We start from the raw sequence: 23,716 nt of genomic DNA on the forward strand, positions 1-23,716 counted from the left end.
GCATACTTTTTCCTTAGAGCTGAGCATTGAGACCACTTCTAGCAGCTGCTAATATCAGTACAAAATCTCCTTTTGTAGCAATTTTGAATTGTGTTGAAGATTCAGTTCAGTTTTGCTGTGGTTCTGTGCAGCCTGTTTTCTCAAGACTCAGAAGCTTCCCACCATGACGTGGGAATCTCCTCTTCTGCTTTGTTTCCAAACCATCTCATTTTGCTGCTGCAAATCTGAAATTCCTATGTGGGCAGAAGAGGAAAAGACAGGTGACATCTCATGGGTTGGCTATGACATGATGACAGGTTAAGCTGGAAGATGGGGCACTAACAGGCCTCGCAGGACAAGCATGGATGAGAGGATTAAGGGATGGATCAGGTGACATGGACTCCAAATCACCATGTGTCACTCATGCTACCTTGAGAGGTGTTTGCAGATTCAGAAAAAAAAAAGTTAATGAAGTGAAATCGAGTGGGGGAGTCATTTACATCGTTCACTTAGGTTTTCCCCCCTTTTGAAAATGACACTTAAAAAAAGGGAGTGGATGGGATTTAAACGTATTTGAAAGCCTTTGGGTGAGATGACAGCTGTCCAAAGAAAATTCCCCTAATCCAAGCAACAGCTATTCTAGCCATCCAGGAAATTCTGAAAGCTTTTGTTCACATGTTGAATTACTAAAGGTCGTTAGTTGGAGGTATTCCAGAGAACAAGTAAACCCAACCCATGATGATGTCACTAGAAAATCAAAGACCAGATCTGAGCCCCTCCTCCCACTGGGTGTGGCCTCTAACCATCCAGACTGTGATTGGCTCTGGCTCTGTACTCTGGGATATTTAATGATGAAGGAGGATGCACTTACAGCCAGCAAGAGAGAGGTGACTAGGGAAATGTAATCTAGCTGTCCTCGTGCAGCAAAGATTAACTACAGACCGAAACAGGACCAGGCAGGGCAGGTGCTCGCTGTCAGACTCTGAAGAGACAATTTAGCCAGAAGGCTTTCTGTGTAGGCATCAGGACCGCAGAGGAATAAAAAGGGAGGCAAGGAGTCATTTTATGGCCCAATTATAGAACTAGGAAACTCACAGGGATTCAGGGACGATGAAGTTGGAGGAGAAACTTGAGCACACCGAGAGCCCTGTTAGAAGTTGTCAGCCATGTCTAAATGACACGTATCAGGCGAATGGAAAACCGAGAGCAAATGAGAAAGCGGAGGTCTATGAAAAGCAGGAAGCAAATGGCAAGGGGAAATGTCTCAACCTGTACACCTGGGAGGAGATCCAGAGACACAATAAGGAGACCGACCAGTGGCTGGTGATTGATCGCAAGGTTTACAATGTGACTGACTGGGCAGGCAAGCATCCAGGTGGGCATCGGGTCCTCAACCACTATGCTGGGGAAGATGCTACGGTAAGGACGCCCTCATGACTCTCTCTCTCTCTCTCTCTCTCTCTCTCTCTCTCTCTCTCTCTCTCTCTCTCTCTCTCCCTCCCTTCCTTTCCTCCTTTCTTCCCTCTTTCTCTCTCTCTCTCCCTCTCCCTGCCACTCAATAGCTGAGATCTTGGCTCTCATCCCCAAAACAATGAAGTACATGCCGTGCCTGGGCTCCACAGTCAGTATCTCCTCCCAAACCACTTTTTCAGGATTCCTACCTATCTAACAAGAATCTAGAAGCAAAATGGGACTTCAGAGTCTAACTGTTGCTCAATATAGTATACATTCATATGTCAATGGTGGTGGAAATTATTGTGTTTTTGCATTCTGAATTTTGTCCCCCCCCCGCCCCGTGTGTGTGTGTTCTTTTGCTTCCTCTTCTTCTTCTTCTTCTTCTTCTTCTTCTTCTTCTTCTTCTTCTTCTTCTTCTTCTTCTTCTTCTTCTTCTTCTTCTTCTTCTTCTTCTTGTAGAATAACTGTCTTATAAATAGCAAGTTATAAATAGGTGATTAAAAACTGGGGTGGGAAAGAATGATGTTGACTTAAATGGGAATTGACAGAAAGCAATTCATCTCATGGGCATCAAACATTTTTAATAAAAGTGAAAACCAAGAACTGCCTGGACTTGGAGAGTTTACAGTTCTCTTTTGCATAGCGTAGCTCAAGCAGTTTGACAAGAGTGATGCAATTCCCACTGACAGACGCATTCAAATGAGTCACCTTAGGTACTCTTGCCGGGTTGTGCATGTTATTCCGTGTCACAGATGGTGTGCTTGACACTCAGAGGTAAAGCCGTTTACACAACAGGTACTGATAGTGACAATGCTAAGCTTCAAGTTGTTTTGTTTTGCCTCAAAAGCCCGGTACATCTTGTTCCTTTAAAAAAAAATGAAAACAAAAATTAGAGCCAGCAAATAGCTCAACAGGTAAAGACACTTGCTGTCAAGTCTGACACTGAGTTCAGCCTTAAGGAACTACCTGGTAGAAGGTGAACACCAACTCCAGCGAGTGTTTCTTGACCTCCACATGCATGAGTTTACACACTCACACACACACACACACACACATACACACACATAATACATAAGTAATACTAATAAGAAAATATTTTAAATTTCATTCAATATTAGATAAAGAAGTCTGCCAGATTCTCTCAGTTTATTCAATGATCTTTGTAATCTAGGTGTGGTAGTACACACAGTCAAGAGGCAGAAGCAGGCACAACTCTCTATGAGTTCAAGGTCAATGAGGCCTAAACAAAGAGGGCCAGGCCAGCCAAAGTTATATAAGATCCTGTTTTTAAAAATCCCTTCTTATATATTCTGTGCATGATATGAAAGTGTTATTTTCTATCACAGTACAGATAAACACAGAGTTTGAGGCCCTAATAAGCTCAAGGTCAGCCAATCAGTATAAGGCAGAACAGGAATGAGACTTGATATTTTTGCATTCATTCATTTCATGCACAAGCAAAGAAGTTCTCTGACTGGTTTCTAGACATAGGACTGGACACACCTGTATGCAGATGGGATGTTCTAGAAACAGGACTTAGTAGCTATCCGATGGATTTGTAAAGTCAGATTGTGATGCCATCAACATCTTTCCCCGTAAGTCTCAGTTTTCCTGAGTTTCCATTCCTCTTTACTGTTTAGCGTTTTTTCTTCTGTCATCTATGCCTTCATGTTCAGCCAGATGAATGGATGTCCAATCAAGCCCCGTCATATCTACGCTAATTCAGTTCTGATATGGTTTGCAAACCATGTTCCATCTTTCCTTGGGAGCAAAGAAGAGGGGCATGCTAGGTGTCAGAAAAGCACACTCAGGCAGAGTTCTAGAGACGGGAGGGAAGGAGAAGCAAAGCAGGGCAGTATGAATGAGAATCAGAGATGGACAATTAATGATTTCAAATGACAAGAAAATAAGAATAAATAAAAATAAAATAGCCACAGTTCCTTAGCTAGTCCCTCCCCTCATTCCTATAGCTCAGAGAAAGTAGACAACCTGGTTTGTTTGAAAGAAGACCTTGTGTGTCTCCAGCTGGCCTTGAACTCTTGACCTCCACCTCCCAAATGCTGAAATTATAGGCATACATCATCACGCTTGACCTGGATCAGGGTTTTCTAGATTAACTCACAGAACTGACTCAAAGATGTGTTGGCAAGGACTTGGGGTTTCACCTATGTTGAAAATTGCTAACAATCTCACTGAGTTTTGAGTAGTCCAAGTGATAGATCTGGAGTTTGCTAATGACTTTTAATTCTCCAGAAGCCAGAAAACGATTGTTTTAGCCCTAGCCAGTAAGAAGGAAAGACTATATAACAGAAACCACAAGCTATGCCCAGACCACCTTAGTATTGGGACATATCAAGAGAGAAAATGATATGCTTGATCACCCACATACTTTAGGGAAATAGATCCAAAAGCATTAAAATAAAACGTTCTCCAAAGGAATGTCTCTCAAGAATAGTAGGAGAGACAAGAGAAGCAGGGCAATTCGAGTCATCACTGGCTACTTGGAAGATAAACACATACACCGGGCCACTTGTATGAACTTATGGAGAATACTGAAATGCCAGAGTTTCATCTCCATGACCTACAAAACAGAAATAGCATTGCCACCAGTAAAAGGAATGAATACATTCAGACTATCTTGTGTAATTGAAGACATTGAACATTCAACAAATTTTAGCATTCCTATCCTCACAAGTGTGATTGTTGCTTTCAGTTAGTTTATTATCAGCATAGAAATTCTGATTATAGTTTGTGACTTTTAATTGTAAACGTAACATGGAGCCCAAGGGCCCAAAGCCAAATGCTCACTTTACAGCTTAGGAGGTATTGGTACAATATTTCCTGACCCGCAGCTGGGGACCACAGCATAATCTCTGCATTATAGGTTCTAGACCCCTGGCCACACTCACACAGACAGAGCAACCTTCTCTTATTTACATAGAAGCTCATTTCTAGGCCTCCTAAAAGGTGGATAAAAAAAGAACCTGAGTAGTGGGTACAGTAGTGTGGGATCATTAAACCACCACTCATTCCTTTTTCCAAATCTTTGGTAGGAATGTGGCCTGATCTTTAGAACTATAGGTTTCAGAATGAAATAGGCTCAGTAGGCATTGGGAATCCACACTAGTTAGGGAGCTCCTGGGGAGAGTGTTTAAGTTTTCCAAGTCTCAGTTTCTTACACAAGTAGGTAATAATACCTTAATCTTGGTTTTATTATAAAAACTAATGGAGTCAAATAAAATGCCCCTTATGGTGCTCAGCAGAGATTACATATTCAACAAGTGATGACTTTTGCAGTTAATCATCACTTTATTCTTCCAAGATGGATTTTAATGCTCTCCACGACAGTTAAATAAACCTATAAAACAAAGTCGGCACATAAGCCTCTACTATTGCATGCGTGAGTTATCTGGTTGTTTACAAGCTCTATAATCTTAAGCTTATGTTACAGGGCCAATTATCAGAGTTTGTGGCTCGAGAGTTTTCATCCATGTGAGTTTATTAAGAAAAAGTCAGTGACAGAAATTTCAGCAGGAAGAACTGAGTATACAGAGTCTCATTTAATTTCACCACAATAGTTTATTTTGCAGTCTCTAGAACAAAGATTGCTAAATGTTTTGATGACAAGATATATGTATGAATAAATATTTTTCTGCATATTTTATACTAGACGCTGATAAGTTCCAAGGGAATGAAGTGAAATCATGATGGTAGATATACAGAAGTTGCAACATTTAAAATAAAGAAAGCAAGCCACAGGTCGATCTGTTCATCTCTCAACATCACACCTTAGAAGAGGCAATGTCAGGGCTGGAGAGATGGCTCTTGCCATCGAAACACAAGGGCTTCAGTTTGGATCGCCAGCACTCACTTAAAACGTTGGGCACTGAAACAGGCGTCTGTAGTCCCAGAACTGGAGAGAGAGAAACGGGCAGATTTCTGAACTCTGCCTCTGAGTAAATGAGCCCCAGGCCAGGGAGAGGCGCTATCCAGGGAGAGGCGCTATCCAGGGAGAGGCGCTATCCAGGCAGAGGCACTATCCAGAGAGAGGCGTCATCTCCAAGGATAAGGTGGAGAGTAACTGAAGAAGTTACCTGACTTCAGTCTCCAGCCTCCATACACACTTGCATACACAGAAGGACGCTTCACACACACACACACACACACACACACACACACACACACACTACATACAGTCAAGTCATTTCTCATATAAGGAAGAGATGACAGAAGCTTACAGAAAATATGGTAGAGCGCTCTTCCACTATTTGGAGGGCTCTTACAGAGGAAAGGAATTATGTACAGCTACAAAAGGAAGAATCCATGTGGTTTGGGATGAGCTGAGCTGACAGAGGTAAAGCTTGGGTGAAGGGAAGAAAGAGTGTGAACAGACAGAAAGAGTGTATACATGTGACTAGTCATGAGTAAGTTACCCAAGTTGCTTAGGCATCCACTTCCTCTGTTTAGCATAAGGCCAGCCAAAAGTGCACGCATGATTGATGTTTGAGGAAGACAGATGGGAGAGAGTCCAGGTTCTAGGAGATGAAAATGGACCGTGACAGCTAAGAGGAAGGGGTACATGAGGTCTTGCGCTTCCTGACTATCTCTAGGCAGTTAATGGTCCCGGGGGTAGATGGGGATATTTTCTTGGGTTGTGCAGTCATGGATAGGGAATTTAAGGAATCCATGCTGCTGTAAATAATCCCTCACTCAGGGTCCTGTAAGCAATCCTAATGAAATTCATTAGGTCATCAAATGAAAGAGATAAAAGTGAGAAGGAGAGAGAGGATGTGAGGGGGGGCATCAGGAGTGGGAGGGAAACAAGGGATGAATGCAGTAAAATTGTATATTCGTAATAACATATATGGAAAATGTATGTACATGAAAATGCCTAATTAAACCAATTAGTATGCATAATTAACATCTGCTAGTAAAAACATAATTACAAAAACATGAAGAAAGACAATGGACCATGTAAAGGTAAATGTTGTCACTCTGAAAGGTCAGCCTGGCAATCAAGTAAAGAACTAAGAAAATATAGTTAAAAGGAAGGAGAACAAGATGGAGTCCAGCGAAGAAGCTGAAAGTCCAAACAGAATATGGACAACAAGACTGGAAAGAGAAGAGGAGTAGGAGGAACACTGAGGAGAGATATAATTTAATAATTGAAGGGTGACCAAATAAGCAAGGAGGATGCAAGTCTAAATTGATGTGGGTACCTCACTCAGGCACCTGGCTGCCCATTATGGAGTGAGACCATCAGAAGAATACATAGGTCTAGGGGGTGGATGAAGAACGAAAGGATGGAAGGAGAGCAAGGAAGGGAGGAGAAGGGCGAGGGAGAAAGAGAGAAAAGACTGGAGTTCAGAAGAAAGCCGAGTATAAAGGAAGACCTTCTGGTGGCCATAGGAACACCCGTGGAGGCACAGCCACCTCAGCCTCCCAGGTTGCAGCTCTTTCCCAAGGCAAAGATGCATTCTCCCCAAACTCAGTCTGTTTCCATCTCATCCTCTTCTCGCATACCAGGACTCTTGTGTAACACAGCCTTGAAGGACACAGGTTCTGAAAAGGAAGCAGAAGAGGGGAAGGAATTGCCCAAGGGAATGTAAGCTTGAGGTTTGTTTTTCTTTTTTAAGGCTGTCTGAAACTCACTAGGTAGCCAACAATAAGCTCTTGCCTCCACTTCCTGAGTGCCTTGTTTTGTGACATTGAAACTCTCTCTGCTGGTGTTTTATGAGTTTATATTTGTCTCTTAATCCACAGCTTTTGGGAAATTTCAGGCCTTATCAAACAGGTCTTGGCCATTTGTTCCAAGTTTGAGATCTGACACTAAGTATATAACTAATAATAATAAAAGTAATTTATCGATATCTGATTGCAAAGAATAAGCTCAGAGACACTAGGTTAGGTCCTGTGTAGATTTCATAACACCTGGCTAAACAACGAAATAATGAGCACACGGGGAGGAGTAGGTTATTTGTGTGTATTTACATAAAGACTGAGGCTTGAGTAGGAAGGGCCAGGTCAACAAAGGCACTTGCCACCAACTCTGATTCTGCAGGGAAAAAGCATTGACTTGCAAAAGTTGTGCTGTAGCTTTTACACACACACACACCACCACCACCACCACCACCAACAACAACAACAAAAAAACAATACTAACAACAAAATGATTAGATAAAATTAGGTGCCGAACATGAAGAAGCCCACTCCTCTGCTGCCCTTCATTTAGGGGTTTTAAGAAGCAGGCTGTCTCTGAGTGGTTGCAGTTCCCTAAATTGCAGATTTAGCAAATGGAGTCCTTGATATATTTCAAGTTTCCCATTTCACCTTGTGGCTTTGTGCAGGTCACAATCTATACATCAGTATTTAAACTTTAAAAAAATCAGAATTTTGTCTGAAGCTTTCTGATTTTACTGTTCTATTTCCGGGGGGAATTTTGTTGCTTTTCTGATAAAGCAGTAAGCAATCAGCCCTCAGGAAAGAGTATCCATAGATCTGCATCTTTCAGAGTACTTGGAAACATAAAGTCATGTTCAATATCACAACTTGTTGATATGATTTTTGAAAATAATCAGTTCCAAGATGAGCTGCAATATTATGCAATTTATGGTGAACTTGAACAGCAGAGTGATGATTGAAAAGGGAGTAAAAGGTAGTATAGGGAAAATGGGAGCAGCCTATTATTCATGCTTCAATCATCCCGACTCCTCACGCAGAACCGTTCTGCCTACCTGCTTCTCATCTTTCCCTTACTCATCAGGGTGTATTCACGGAGTTTTTTATTCTAGGTGCAGTGGTAGATAAGGACTGCATCCATCAATGCCTAGTACACAGTCTCAGTTTCAAATACTCTCCAAAGAAACGGCAAGTATACAGTTTCTTTACAATGTAAGGAAAAGCTGTGCAGTCAGTGACACAGACGGCTTCATAGGTAAAGCTGCTGCTGCCAGCTCTGATCTCATGAGTTTGATCCCTGTGAGAACTGATTCCCTCAAGTTGTCCTCTAACATCCATGTGTGTGCCCACACACAATGAATAAATAGATAAATATGTACTTTATTTACAAATGAGCCAACTGTGATAAGCTTTCAGGGATACTTGTGAACGAGTTGCCTGAATATGAAGGAGTGTCCATATCTAATATTGGGATAAAAATGTAAGAAAAACTTTTGTGTGGAGAAAAATGGAAGAAAGAAGTGAAGGGAAGGGTATAAAATCTAAACATTCAGAGCTCTAAAAGGGAACAGAATCTTATTTGATGCAAGGCTCTGATAAAGAATATGATCTATGAAGCCTGAAGAGCCCAGATAGAACGAGGCAAAGTACTTCATGAGACTAACACCTAAGAGACTCTGTAGCCGTTTGTCCAGAAGATGTAGACTGATTTTAGTACCATCGCAAGGTCATCTAGCAGCATGTCTCTCAGGAAAAGGATTATAGACGCTGATGTCTGGGGTGGATTTTTAGAGTGTTACTGCTCTTTTTAGCCCCAAATTTGAACACTAGCTCTGCTGCTCAATGTGGTATGTGGAGGAAAGAGTTCCATCCCATATTCCTAAAAAGTCTGATGTCTCCCTGTACAAGAAGCAATAAACCTCACAGCAGTAAGTCCGTAACTACAGACTGGCATGCTCCTTGTACACAGGGTGCATTCTGAAAATCCTGGCCCTTCCCCTTCTCCTTTCTCCGCTCCACGTCCTTCGGCAAGAACACACTTGCCCAAGAATGTGGGGAACAGAACCTGTTTTTGTGGGCTTCCATGTAATGATTTCACAACTTAGTATATAGATTCTCTTAGAAAAGCTCTGAGTGTTTTGAGATTAAACAAACTCTTCTTCATTGTACTTCCTCAGTAATCCAATGGGAAGGGCTCTGCAAACCCTTGGCCACTGTTCTACAAAACTCTGGGACTCCTCAGTATCTGTCCCCAGAGCACAGATTTCTGATTACTCCTTGGGTTCAAAAGGAACATAGTATTCAGAAAAATCAATTATCAACACAGTTCGAAACTGTGCTGGGTTACATCTTTATAATATGTGCTACATATTCTGAAATTATATTATTTTCTTCTGTACTCTGAAAACTGACCCACCAATATGTTTTCCAATTCTAACCTACTCAGAAACAGCAGATGATGATTTAATCAGTATAAATACCCATAAGATACAAAATTCACTCCCTTAACCACTGACTAATTCTTTGACTAGTTAATAAACCTAAGCTTTAGTATTTTCACAGAAGGTGAAAATTTTAAAATATCAGCCAGGCGGTGGTGGCGCACACCTTTAATCCTAACACTCAGGAGGCAGAGACATGTGGATCTCAGTGAGTTTGAGGTCAGCCTGGTCTATGAGACCTAGTTCCAGAAAAAAACAAATTAAAGCATCTTTGAAACAGTGCATCCCATTGTTGTCCAAAGGTTCTGTGAGAAGTGTGTACAGTACAATAAATTCTGAAAGGATCCTAGAATCCTATCTATGGACCTGTTGGTGAAATCAGTCTACAAAGTTGATATTGTAATGCTTCTGATACCATATTCAGCATATACACACGTTCTCAGACGCAGGCTTATGCAAAGTCCTATGACATTGGAGATGTAGATTCAATATATTCACTCGTATAATCAGAGTCAACTCCACAGTGATTGTTAGAGTATATCATAAAAGTCTGAATTTCTGTGTTAAAGAGAAGGTAGGTAGTGAGTTCCCCCCACTAGTGGAACATATAATAAAGATGGTTAACAAGTACTGTAAAGTGAGACCTGCCTGGAAAAACGGTCTTTGGTTAAGAGTAAATGTTGCTTTTGTAGAACTCAGTTCCTAGCATCCATATCCAGCAGTTTACAATAGCCTCTAACAGCCCCTGCAGAGCTGAATCCAGTCACTCACACCCTGGGGGCCCATATTTCTATATGGTATGGCAGCCAGGCTCTAAAGCCATAGTCAGTATCTGAAATGGTCACTTAACCTTCCAGACAGGTGGTTGCTAACCTAACAAAAGGTCAGGATGTGGTTTTGCTCCTTTCTTTGTAATTTGGAGAATGCCTGATAGAGATGCTAATCAAGCCTACCTGACAGCTAGCATACAGAGCCAGATAGGTAGATGTGGATGTAACTAAAAGCATTCACCTGGTTACCTAGGAAACAGAGCACTCATGATTCTACCCCTCAGTTCATGTTTTGATACATAAGGCTGTTTGGATAATAAAGCAGGAGGAATTCTCCAGGATGTGAGCTCCAGGACTTCATGAGGGATCACTGAGAATCTCCCTCCCAATAAAACCGTGTGAGTTGTCTTTATTCCTGTGCCTCCATGCCAGTCCAGAGAGAGATAGTTTATGTCGGGGTCTGGTCAAGAGAAATAATTTATGGTCCAGGTCAGCACCGGACCCAGACAACACCCATATGCACATACCCAGACATATGCATATAAATAACTGATAATGAGATAAATCTTCTTTTAAAATTACTATTTAAGTCAAGTGGGTGGAGGCACATGCCTTAAGCCAGACACTCAGAAGGCAGAGACAGGTGAATCTGCGTGAGTTTGATGCCAGTCTGGTTCCAGGACAGCCAGGGTTACCCAGAAAAGGTGCCATAGAGTTAATATATGCCAGTCAACATCCTAATTAATTCATTCAAGCTTCATAATAACTTAGGAATTGAGTGGCAACTGTTACTACCATTTAGGGAAGAAACTATAAAATATATATAAGGCAAAAATACGTAAGGCCCAAGTTTCACAGCCTGTAAACAGCAAAACCCGAACTGAGAAGTAGGAAGGTTGGCTCCAGGGTCTGCTTTTTGCCACCTGTACTGTGCAATAGTCACTGTTCCAGAGTGTTTGTATCCCATTTACATACTTAAGATACAACTTTGGTTATATTTCTTCAGTTGTAAACACAATGTCATAATAGCAAGAAACTAATCATCTGTGTCATAAAATTTCTTTACCTCCCCCCCCAGAAAAAAAACTATAAAAATACTTGGAAGGACTCTTTTACTTCCAAACATACATATCCTATGTGGATATGCTGCTTAGCAACACTGTTTCTACGGAGTGATGAGAGTCCTTCAGTGCAGAATACAGCTGGGAGGATATTACTTTAGACAGCCCAGGGCTCAAGGATTGTGCTCCCCCAATCGTTTGTGTCGTCGTTCTAAGGTGTTGCTATCAAATCTAGTCTGCCGTTGTCTGGAATAACTAATTGAAGAGGCCTCATTCTTCTGAACCTTAGTCAGAGCCAAGAGGGAGCCCTTGATAGAAAATGTAATTTCTGTAGAGAGCTTGTTTACTGCATGCCTTGGGCAGCTTAAGAAACTGTCACATAAATCTTGATACTGGACTTTGAAGACTCACCCTGGCTAATTAACTTAAGCAACTCTTCCTTCCAGTGTTTAGGAAAAGAAGCAGTGATGCAATCAATGTTCTAGGAATTGTCTGTCCCTAGACAAACAGAGCCTGCCCTGGGTGGGTCACCAGCCTCATCCTCTTCTAGAAGGGTCTCAAGGATAAAGTTGATGAATCACCTTGAAGCACCACATGAGATTAGAAGCAAATGCTCTGTAGTCCGTCTGTACTGTTGCTACTTTGGGTCCGGGATGGGCAAGGAAGGAGCAGATCTGAGGATAAACACTTCTTCTGGAAGCTTCTAACACACATCCCTGCTTTACAGGATGCATTCCGGGCCATGCACCTCAATCTCAGCACTGTGCGGCTGTACCTCCAGCCGCTGCTCATTGGAGAACTTTCTCCTGAAGAACCCAGCCAGGAGAAAAACAAAAATGTAAGTACAGCTGCAGGATCCACGGGCATATAACGACTGCGGATAAGGTATATTTCAAGGCCTAGTTATTATTTTCTGTGAGAGTATGAATCCGTAGTTAAGTATGATAGTTCCGTATTATTTTCAGGGTGTACAGCCTAAGACTTTCCCTAAAATAATGGATGATATGAGCAGCATCTTTAAGCAGTATGAAGCTAGGAGAGTAGTTATGACTACCAGGATATCTGTTAAGTAAGTGGACAGAAGGTGGTGGGTTCATGAGGCTGTGGACGAAGGGGTAATTGAGGTTAAAGACAGAGTGGAACAGATGGCAAGATATTCCATCATTACGCTCAAAACAAGGCATAACTTGCAAACTCTGGAATTTTCTTTTTAATATATTTTGACCAAGGATAATTAAAAGTAAACAAACCCACAGGAAAGAAAGAGGGCACTTTTCCTCTTGTATTGAAGTTAAATTCATTTCTCATATGATATTACCTAGTTACAGTTTCCCCATCTCTCTACTCCTCCTGGTTCTGCTTGTTCTTACCTTTCCATCAGAATACACTCCCTTTCTGTCTCTCATTAGAAAAGAACAGGTTTCTAAAAGATAATGATAAAATATAAAAACTAAAATATGAGATAAAATTAAAACCGCCACAAGGACCACTAGTTTGTACAAGACAAACTAACAGAAGGAAAAGAACCCAAGGGAAGGCACATAAATCAGAGACCCATGCATTTACACACTTGAAAGCCCCAGAAAAACATGAAACTGGAAGACATAATGTATATGCAGAGTACCTGGGGCAGATCTGCACAAGATATGTGAATGCTTTTGTCTCTGTGAGTTCAAAAGAGCTTTGCTCAGATTGATTTAGAGGGCCTTGTTTGCTTGGTGTCCTCCATCTCCTCTGGTTCTTACACACTTTCTGTCTCCTCTTCTGTGAGATTCCCTGAGCTCTGAGGGAAGAAATATGATAGAAAAATCCCATTTAGGACTGAGCGTTCCAAGGTCTCCTTCACTTTCTGTGTAATGTCCAGCTGTAAGTTTCTACATTTGTTCCCATATGAAGGCAGATGCTTTTCTAATGATGTCTGGATCAGAGTATAGCAGAATATCAACAGGAATCATTTTAACACTATGTTTCATGGTTTTGCTATTGTTTTATATCAGTATTATTTGGTTTCACCCTAGGTCTCTGGGCTGTCTAGTCTCTGGTTCTTGGCCAACCAGCCCTTGTTGAGTTGAGTTACATCTCATGGATTTAGCCTTAATTCAAATCAGACATTGATTGGGTTACTTTCCACAAACTTTGTGACATCCTTTCTTAGCATATCTTGCAGGCAGAACAACACTGTAGATCAAAGGATTTGTGGTTGGCTGGGTGTTTACATTTCTCTTTTGGTAGCATGCAGAGTACTTTCTGTACTAAAGATACTGGAGTGTAGAAGTGAAGGCACCAGTTCAGCTTTTCCATGTCCAATGAGCTGTATAATGTTTTCTTCAGCAATGAGGTCTTGTTACCAGTTTGAAGAGAGCAATCTATTGTCTCGGCAAGAGCCTGAGTTATCTGGGGATTCCCATTGGACCTTGTTGGTCAAAAACTCAATACATGTAACCTAATCCTGATACTGGAAACTTCATTTGGTTACAGGAGATGGTCATTTGGGGGCTCCTTCTTCCCCATTATTTGACAATTTCTTTTAGATAATCTTCATATATGGTAATCTTTTAGGAAATTTCTATTGTACTAGTTTTCTATATTGCCTCTCAAATGTCACTCAGTTCTAGCTGTCTTTCCCCATCTTCCCTCCCTCAACCCCATTTCCCCTCATCTCTTGATCCTTCCACTCCAGACCCTCACCCATTCATTGATAATTATCTACTGTAGTTCCTTTCCTAACAAGAGCTATATGTTCCCTCTAATACCTTACTCTATATTGTAGCTTTCTTATCATTGACTGATATCCATATCTAAGTGAGTACGTAACATTTTTATCTTCCTTGTTTTGGATTAACTCCCTAAAGATAATTTTTTCTAGTTCTATCCATTTGCTTGCAAATTTCATAATGTTATTTATTAAGTTGCTAAGTATTACTCCGTTGTGTAAATGCACCACATTTTCTTTATCCATTCTTCTTTTGAGAGACATCTAGGATGTTTCCAATGTCTGGATATTATGAATAGAGCAGCAATGAACATGATTGACAAAGTGTCTCTGTGGTAGTAATGAAGCATCCTTTGGGTATATGCCGGCAAGAGTGGTATAGCTGGATCTTGAAACAGATGATGCCTATCTTCCTGAAGAACCACCACCCTGAATTCCATAGTGGATGTCCAAGTTTGCACTCCCACCAGCAATGGAGGAGTGAGTTCCCCTTACTCCACATCTCCTCCAGCATGAGCTACCTCTTGTTTTATTGATCTCTAAATAAGTAGACTCTGCATATTTCAAGTATCATATTTTTTCTTGGAAGATTTTCTCTTTATTTTTATAATTTCAAATATGTATCTAATGAAATATGATCATACTTTATTATCAAAGCAAAGCAATGGAATTTATAGTACTTCATCCTATACAAGGTCTACGTCTCTAAGCATTAATTCATGCCAGGCAACTTAGATCTGGTTTTATTTCTGTGGCTGTTTTTAATTATGTATTTGAAGCCTAACTAACCTCTGTTGCTTGGGAACAGAGACTATCATCTCATTTATTCTTATGTCCTCCAAACTGCCTACACAGGATCAGACATGCAGCGAGACCTCTACAATTAGCTGTTGAATGAAATCTTAACCATGGCCCTTTTTATGCTTAGGGAAATTATCATTCAGAAATAAAAAATTGTGTTTTCTGAACACAGCTACTTTATCAAAGAACTGGGCCTCAAAACCACTTCTCTTTGGCCCAGTTTACTAACTGATCCCCAAGATGATTGTTCTTTTTTTTACTAGTTTGAGTGTTTGAAATACTGTCTTCTAATGCTTCTCCATGACTAGAACATTGTTGGGATGATTTTGCCTAAAACGTAAAAGGATTTTACTTAATAACAAACAATTAGCTTGCTTGAAATTTATCTCTGTAGAAACTTAAATGTGTCCAGTGTGTAACCGGAAATCATTCTACACAGAGAACTGGCCCATCCAGTACTATGAATGCTGAAATAGGAGCGACGGGGCTGCGTCCCCAGCACCCCGGCCGCTTGGCTAGCTTATGCCCGAAATAACAACACACAAACTGTATTCTTTTAAACACTGCTTGGCCCATTTCTATCTAGCCTCTTCTAGGCTAATTCTCACATATTAATTTAGCCCATTTCTAATAATGTGTGTAAGCACCCCAAGGTGCGCTGACCAGGAAGATTCTAACCAACATCCATCCTGGGTCGAAGTTGCCTGGGAGAGCGGAGCCTGGCGTCTCTGCTCCAGAGAGCAGAGCTGTCGAGTCTACCCGGGAGAGCTGAGCATGGCGTCTCTGTCCGAGGCATCTGGCTCTGAGAGGAGCTGCATTACTTCTGACCTCACTTCCTCTTCCTCCCAGCATTCTCTTCTGTTTACTCCACCCACCTATGTTCTAACCAATAAAATGGGCCAAGCCAGTTTCTTTATTAGCCAATGACCTTCCTCCATCATATGAATCCAGTACTTTTGACAGTAAAAGCACCCAACAGCACAGTTCTGTCTAGAAGACTGGACTCTGAGGCCCACCCTAACCTGCTCATTTCAAACTTCTCTGTGTTCTATTTTTTAAATGTAAAATAGTGACACTACCACTACCTTTTTGAATTATTGGGACCGTAATTCAAAAGAAAACATCTAAGATAATAAAATTGTATTTAAAACATAGTAAATTCTCCATAATAAAGATATTATCATTATCATTAACACACTGGTGGTATTAGAAGTTACAAACCTCCATACATGTCCCCGTGGCTTGTAGCAGGTGACCACCCTGTGTTTAAAAGTAATAGCAAAGGTTAATTGCTACTCCTAAAGAGTTTGCAAAAGGCAAAACAAATTCAGCTAGCCTCTGAGAGATGGTCATTTTTTAAACTATTGTTTTTCTCTGAGAACTTGGGTTGATTGAATTTTGAATTTTCTGTTTGACATCTATGTAGCTACTGAAGCTACAACTGTAGACAACCGGCAAAACTGAGTGTCAGAAGGTGTACGCTTAAGTCCAACATCTGATGTTGGCTTGATAATTATTTTGAGGCAATTGCTCTTCTGAATTTTGGTAACCTCCTATTCTGTATAATTTTGCTGGAAAAGAAAAAGCCAGGAGAAACCCTAGAGACAAATTAATATCAGAAGCTAATTAAAAGTGCATATGGCCAGCAGAATTCCAATTTGATGGTTGTTGGACATAAGCTTATGGGCATTTTGGGCTGACAATGGGACCCTTAAAAGTTTGATCAATCACAAATACACCCACATGCATAAAAGAATGTTAAATCCATAAACAGTTAGGGGATAGGTTTAAACTAATTTGGCCTAAATAAAGCACCACAAGCTCCCTCTGTAATTTCACAGTTTGGTGATTGTGTAACCCAGGACCTAGCTTCTGTGATATTTCTTATTCATCTATCCATCTCCCAGAAGAATAAGCTTCTAGATATCTAGATGAAATACTCTCACCAGTAAAATGGATACATAGTGTATGTTGCTGAAAACAACACAAATCAGTCTCCTTTAGCTGAGGTTCACTTTCAATAGTTTCAGTGAGCAACCAAAGTTCCATAACATCCCATACAAAATTCTAGAAAAAGCCCATGTATTCATCTTCAATTATTCTGAGTGGTACGACAAAATTTTTACCATCCTCCTTTGTTCTTTCTAGGATATGAATCATCTCTTTATGCAGTATAGTCAAAGTGTGTAATCACCTACCCATTTATCTTTTTAGTCATCCTGATTATGAGGTGGGACTCTCTTCGGTTTCAAACATACACTGATAATTTTGATGTGTTTTCTCTGTGGGTAAAGGAATCTACTGTGCAGGGTTTTACACATTACAGAGTTCTTCAAAAACTCCTTCCATCTTTCTCCTGTTTGCCTCTCCTCTGTCCCTCCACACCTTCCAGGTCTTCTTCTTTCTCCTGCTATAAGGGAGAAAGAGTTTTTAATGCGAACCTATGTGACATGACAGCGCTTTCCCTAGGGATGAATGTGTTGATTTCTATGTTTCAGTCAGAGATGGTCATGCAGGTCATTCTTAGCACATAACAAAACTCGGGCCAACTCTGAACCTTCAAAAGAAAAATTAAGGGCATGATATCACTCATAAAATTCCATACCCTAAACCCCTAACTTCTCAGAAGTAGAAATCTATTATTGGAAAGTTGTCCCTGAAAATGAAGATTTAAGATGTGTATAAAATGTTAGACAAGCATCATTTCTCCTCATTTTAACTCTTTGCTTCTAAATGAATTACTTTGAATTTTCCATAAACAACTGTAAATGTTAACATGTCGCATCCATTTATCTTCCCAGCCCCCTGAAGGAACTAATCCCAACCTTGAATATTTGTTTCACAGCCACAGTTGGTGGAAGATTTTCGGCAACTGCGCAAAACATTAGAGACCATGAATATGTTCAGTGCCAACCTGGGGTTCTTCTTTCTCCACCTTGCCCAGATCTTGGTTTTGGAAGTCTTAGCATGGCTAATACTATGTCATTTCGGCAGTGGCTGGACTGTTACAATACTCATTTCTTTTCTCCTTACAGTTTCTCAGGTAAGCAGGTGTCCTAAGCTTGGGCAGCAGCCTCAGACAGAAGCTTGGGGTGTTTTCATCCTTTTGTTTTTCATTTGAAAGCATCATGCATGCACTCAATATATTTTGATCATATTCAGTGCTCAATATCCCCTCCTAGCCCACTCAGGAACCACTCATTGTATCTCCCTGCCAACATCATGCCCATCTTTATAAATGATATTTTTATCCCACTGGGTACAGTTAGTACTGCCCATATGTACAAGGAACTTTGCAACTTCTCTAACCTCCTTCTCTTTCATAGGCTCAAAGTTCGTTTTTACAACATGACATAGGACACAATTCCATGTTTAAGAAGTCCAAGTGGAACCGCCTGATGCACAGATTTGTAATGTGTCACCTCAAGGTACAGGATGTGAGGGATTATGATGGAGATTGGGAATGTAACCCTTAAGGCAGGAGTTGTTCTGTCCTGTATGTTCACTTAAAGCAGCAAAAAGCATTAAGTAAAAATATCTTTATAATATAGGTTTTATAATCATTATACATAATATAACATTGCAAAATACAAAGCAAGATCAAGTTTAAGTTTTAAGAAGAACGTGTTTAGTGTTTATTTTTTTATGACTCTGATAAATTCTTTGGCTCAATTCACATTGTCCTCAGGAATATTCACAGAAGAATGTTTGTATCCTTAAAATCTTGATATGTTCTGGAAAATCATGAATGAAGATCTTCTTAGAAGGGACATGAAGATTTTCCTTAGGGGAATTCATCAGATCTAATTAATCCTGGAAAGTTGAGGCTGAGTACATACAGGAAAAATGCTATCCCAGAAGACATACAAAAACCAAGATGAAGAATAGTTGAGGAAGGCTAGGTGATTCTATTGAAGAGGAGGATCGCAAGACTTCTGCTCGAGTTGAAAATAAAAACAGGCATTATTCCCTGAGAACGAAATGTGCTATCCTACACAGCAATAGTGAGTTCACATAGCTCTTCACTAAGCTTCTTGTGTGAATGAGTGAAAGCACAGATGAACGGAGATGACAGAACTGCACTGTTAAGGGCTTTGTCTCTGGCAATGCTCAGTATGCCATCATACTACCATGTGCATCTCTGACCTTTTGTAACATCAGGAGATGACTTGAATCTCAGCTTTTCTCTAAATGTTTACAGTTTAAATCAAGTATTTTGACTCAGAAATATGTACTCCCCTCCCCAAACAAACAAACAAACAAAAACCATCTCAAACAAATCCTATCCTTCAATCCCTTCAAGATAGAACCTCCTAGGGAAAGTTCTCAGGCACTGAGTCAGCTTGCTTTTTCTTCTTTAGTGCAGTCTCTTTATATTACTTCTGAAAGACATTCACTTGGTTTTCCAGCCTGGAAACAGGCAATGCTTACTTCTCAAGGATATTCACCTGGTTTACCAGCCTGGAAATAGGCAACTAATTAACAGAGCAAAGAGAACCGAAGAGGATGCTGGAGCCAAAATCCTGGAGAGCAGTGAGTCGCACGCAGCCATGAATAACAAATGATAAAGAATGTTTGAGCTCAAAGGAGATAAAGCCAAGTACAGAGCTGTCTCCTTTGAGTCTCATTTTTGAGTCTTACACATAAGACTCACGAGATTGATAGAACCCTACTTTTCAGATAAGAGGAATCTTTAAGGGGGTTGACTATCTAAGCCAATGTCTGCAAGCTGGCTATTTAGAGAAATTCATACCAGACTATTAAATAATACAGGCCAGAGTAGAGCTCCTCAATTTGAATTATCATTTGGAGGAAACTGAAGGTCTTGGTAAATGTAGGTATGCCTAGACTACTAAAGATGTTCTGATTTAATTTATTTTCAGCGAGGCCTGGATGTCAGCGCGGGTGAAGCTCTTTGGAAGCTTTGTGAATAATTCTAACCTAGAGCCAGCACTGAGAACTACTACTCCAACAATAGAACTGGGTCACTTTTAACAAGTTATTTAATGTTTTTGAACTTCAATTTCTTTGTTGAAAAGAAAATGAAAACAGATGGATAAAAGCTTCAACCTTTGAGATTATTGGCAGTTATATGTGATATTTGGGTAGCAGGTGTAACAGTGTTTAGAACTAATCATGGAAGCTATTGATAATATAAGGAACAATATGTTCACAACCAGAATGAGGATCTAGAATCAATAAGAAAAATGTTAGATCATGATAGTACTAAGAAGTAGCCTATATGTCCGACTGCCATTGGGTTACAGAGATCATTTGTTCTTAGCCACTGTCTCTCTCATTCAGCTGATGGAGCCATGGTTAGACTAAGCAACAGAGTTGAACTTGCATTCCCATTAGAGACATGTCTGTCCCTCAAAAAGCAATTGCCACATTATATGACAAGATTTTTTAATCAGAAAATTCCTAGAGTCATGTTCTTCTGTACCTATATCCACCTTTGCTAAGTAGATACGTTTTCTGGATTCACTGTGAAATATCACAAAATAAAAATATAGGCTTTGTTTTTCTGTCACTATGAGATCCAGGTAGTAAAGCTGCATGTGTTCCCTCCCCTAAGCTGAAGAGACAGAGGAATTAAAAGTTGTTTGCCCTCAAGCTAATTAGAAGTTGGTTTGGTACCAACTATGTGGAATTTTCCAGTGAGTTCTACTCTTACTGGCTCTTTTTAGAGCCAGTGTTTTCCCACTAATCCCAATTTACACATAGGTCTTCCCATGCTATATCTCTAAAAAGCAGTTTTCATAGTTTGAAATGTATGTATCTTTGACGACTCCTGACTTGAATGAGAAAATGGGAAGTCGCTCTAAAATCAGAGCCAGCATACTTTGCCTTTTAGCAGGCAAAGCCAGTGATTCATGAACAAAATAAACATAGGCTTCAACATGTACGAAAGAGAAAATTGCTTGTGGGATGCTGAAGTGGGCAGGAAGGAAATGACAAAGAAAATTATATGCAGCAACATCCCTGCCTCTTATGATCATTACAACTTTAAATTTCAACACTAGGCCTAATATCTTTCCCCCCATAACTCAGAAAAGCATGGGTATTATTCAGCATCTTTCCAGTGTGTGTGTGCGTGTGTGCATAATGTTTATAGTACACAAATAGTCAAATATCCTTTCTGAAAATGAACCATGAAATGTGAAATGTCTACATACATTTTGTATTTTGTGTATTACAGATCCAACATTCTTAATTAAAAACTTAAATGTGAAATGTTTCTAAATCTAAATATTTTTAACATCAAAAAGATACCAGGAATGGAAAATTCCATATCATGGAACTTTGATTCACGCCAAAATATTCTTTAAAATGCTAAATAAATTTATCTCCAGGACAAGGAATATGGGAAACAAATGAGTTTTAGATTTAGATTTAATTCTCATCTCCATATCTCACACTGTGTATGTACAAATATCCCAAAGGGTCTTTTTAAAATGAAATTAAAGATATTATTGACCCCTGAGATAGACATCAGGTAACTTTTTTTCAAGATCTCCCTATATGAAAATTTTACAAATAGTAAGAATCCTGTATCATTATAGAGATAATGGAGCAGGTCAGGTTTAAGACCTGACCTGACATCTGTGACTGTATTCTAAAGATATGGTGGAAAGGAAGAGGAAGAGCTGCATCCATTTCCTGGTTAAGGATATTTCCTAAGTCACACACCTAGCAGATGTCCAAACAAGAATTTAAATTCCAATTGACATCAGTCTAAAGCCTAGATCCTTCTCCTGCACCAAATTAAGGACATAATTTAGAAATAAGGAATGACCTAAGTAAGACTCACATAGAACTGTCTCGGGTAGCCAGGTACATGGCTGAAAGTCCTCTCCTGCCCATGAAGAACTCCCCTTTGTCTCTGGTAAAAATGTTTTCCAGACACGGGGTTCAGGTAGAACCGGTTGTTTAGTTCACACCCAACATTATGTTGGCCACTGTTCTAACCTCTAGGGCTTTTTACTATTAAGATCTGTTCCCAGATCTACTGTGCATCAAAACCTGTCTCCCATGTTACCAGTTACCACAGGTAGTCGTTGCCTAAAAGGGCAGTCAGCTGGTGGAAGTAGCCAAAATATCAGCTGTGGGAAGAGATAATTTAAAAAGAGAATCATTTCTTATCATGCAGCATTTTGCTGTCAACAGTTCCCATTAGATTGTATATTGCTAGTGTGGGAACCTCTTATTTCACACCTTTCTTAGTATCGTAAGTGCCTGCCTAGCTCAGAATCTGATATACTTCAAGATGATTAACCAGTGAGTGAAAAGGGGAATGGCAGTGTAGCTTGATAGGAATAGGACTGAGTGTAATGAGACCCCACAGGCGAGTGATAAATACAACTTGGGACAAAAGTATGAGCAACCATAAGGTATCTGGGAAGTGACTCCCCAGGCAGTCAGGAAACAGATATTAAGTGGAGTTTGAAATCCCACTGTAAAAGTGTTAGGAAGTATTGGGGAGTAAAGGGAACACACATCCATTCTTTTTGTTTGTGAGTAGGTAGATAATTGCAGTGTCTCAGAGTAGAACTTCCAGAAAGAAGATGGAAAGGCAGGGCTAATGCTCACAGGCTTTCAAAGCGTACTCATCACCTTTGAGGTGTGAGGTTTATACATCACGTTTCTCCAGTAGGAATAGTATATAAGCTATATTAAAATGGCATCGTAAGACCAAGGTGCCTGCTGTTAGATCATGTCCCGTGGGCATAACAATGAAAATGCATTCACAGACTCTCAACAATAATATTCCCTAAACAAAGCTAGCATAATGACAACAGCAACAGGCATACCAACATGGACATGGGCAATACTACAAAGTCCTACCCATAGACCAAGAGCTAGATAGAGGTGATCAGCAGCTAATGAGAGAGGGAGAATCTCCTCCAGAGACTAACTCCTCATAGACTGTCTACTCCCAAGAAGTCAGCACTCGACACATGTACATATGAATAATACTAAATGGACTCAATGGCTGTATATGTAGGCATATGCGTGTATAAATGTATATGGGTACATATATGTACATATGCATATGTAACAATAGCAATTAAAGAAGAGGTCATGACCTTGGGTGGGGAGTGTAGGGTACACAAAAGTAGTCAGAGGGGTGAGAATGTAGATAGACACAGTATTGTATGAATTCTCAAAATGAAAAACTTTCAAAAGGACATCCTTCTTCAATTTTATATAGCCATATTTAAACTGCTTATTTATATCTATAATATAATATCCAAAATATTATGACTTAAATCTGTAATCAACCTAAAAATTAGTGAAATATTTTGCATCTATTTTGTGTACTGATTCTGCAAAATGAATCTTGAGACTTAGTTTATCTAGCCACAAATAGTAGCTTCTATATCGGACAACGATGATCTATAATATGTAAACATGGATTATTAAGAGATGGAAAATGTGGTAATAAAAATATTACTGCTGTTCATTCTTCTGTAAACAGCACAAATAAGAAGCCACTTGGTCTCTCAAAAAGCCAGCACTGTTGCTTCAGCATCTCACATCTCTCTGAGCCGTCCATAGAACTAAATGTCACCATGCTGAGATGGGATGAATTGACCTTCAAAGAAGATGAATGATTTGCCAAAAGCTACACATCAGCTTTTAAACAGCTAGTATACGAAAGAAGATTGAGAGACCTCAAATCTTTTGCTTTATCAAAACTCTCCAACTTAGAGTGAGAAAGAAAATCATGAGCAGAATAATCAAAGATGATTCTACCTTGGCACCAGCTAGAAAGTTTTTATTCTCATTTGTTTTCATAGAAGAGCAGTAAGC

At 40.0% G+C, this 23,716-nt stretch overlaps 1 protein-coding gene across 2 annotated transcripts in view; it reads left to right on the forward strand.

Annotated features, from left to right (window-relative positions):
• Positions 1-879: 879 nt before the first annotated feature.
• LOC126487638 (fatty acid desaturase 2-like protein FADS2B) overlaps positions 880-23,716 on the forward strand; it is a 35,507-nt gene continuing 12,670 nt past the window's right edge. Inside the window, exons 1-4 of one of the 2 annotated variants that reach the window (XM_050120574.1) lie at positions 880-1,398; positions 12,113-12,223; positions 17,745-17,942; positions 18,226-18,327. In XM_050120574.1, coding sequence (XP_049976531.1) covers positions 1,090-1,398; positions 12,113-12,223; positions 17,745-17,942; positions 18,226-18,327 — 720 coding nt within the window. In that variant the 5' untranslated portion in view covers positions 880-1,089. The remainder of the gene's footprint in view (positions 1,399-12,112; positions 12,224-17,744; positions 17,943-18,225; positions 18,328-23,716) is intronic. The other variant, XM_050120580.1, reaches the window with a different exon arrangement.

The sequence above is a fragment of the Alexandromys fortis genome, unplaced genomic scaffold, assembly GCF_014885135.2.
Source record: "Alexandromys fortis isolate MF-2015 unplaced genomic scaffold, M_Fortis_MF-2015_v1.1 scaffold_8_1_9099942, whole genome shotgun sequence".
Lineage (NCBI taxonomy): Eukaryota > Metazoa > Chordata > Mammalia > Rodentia > Cricetidae > Alexandromys > Alexandromys fortis.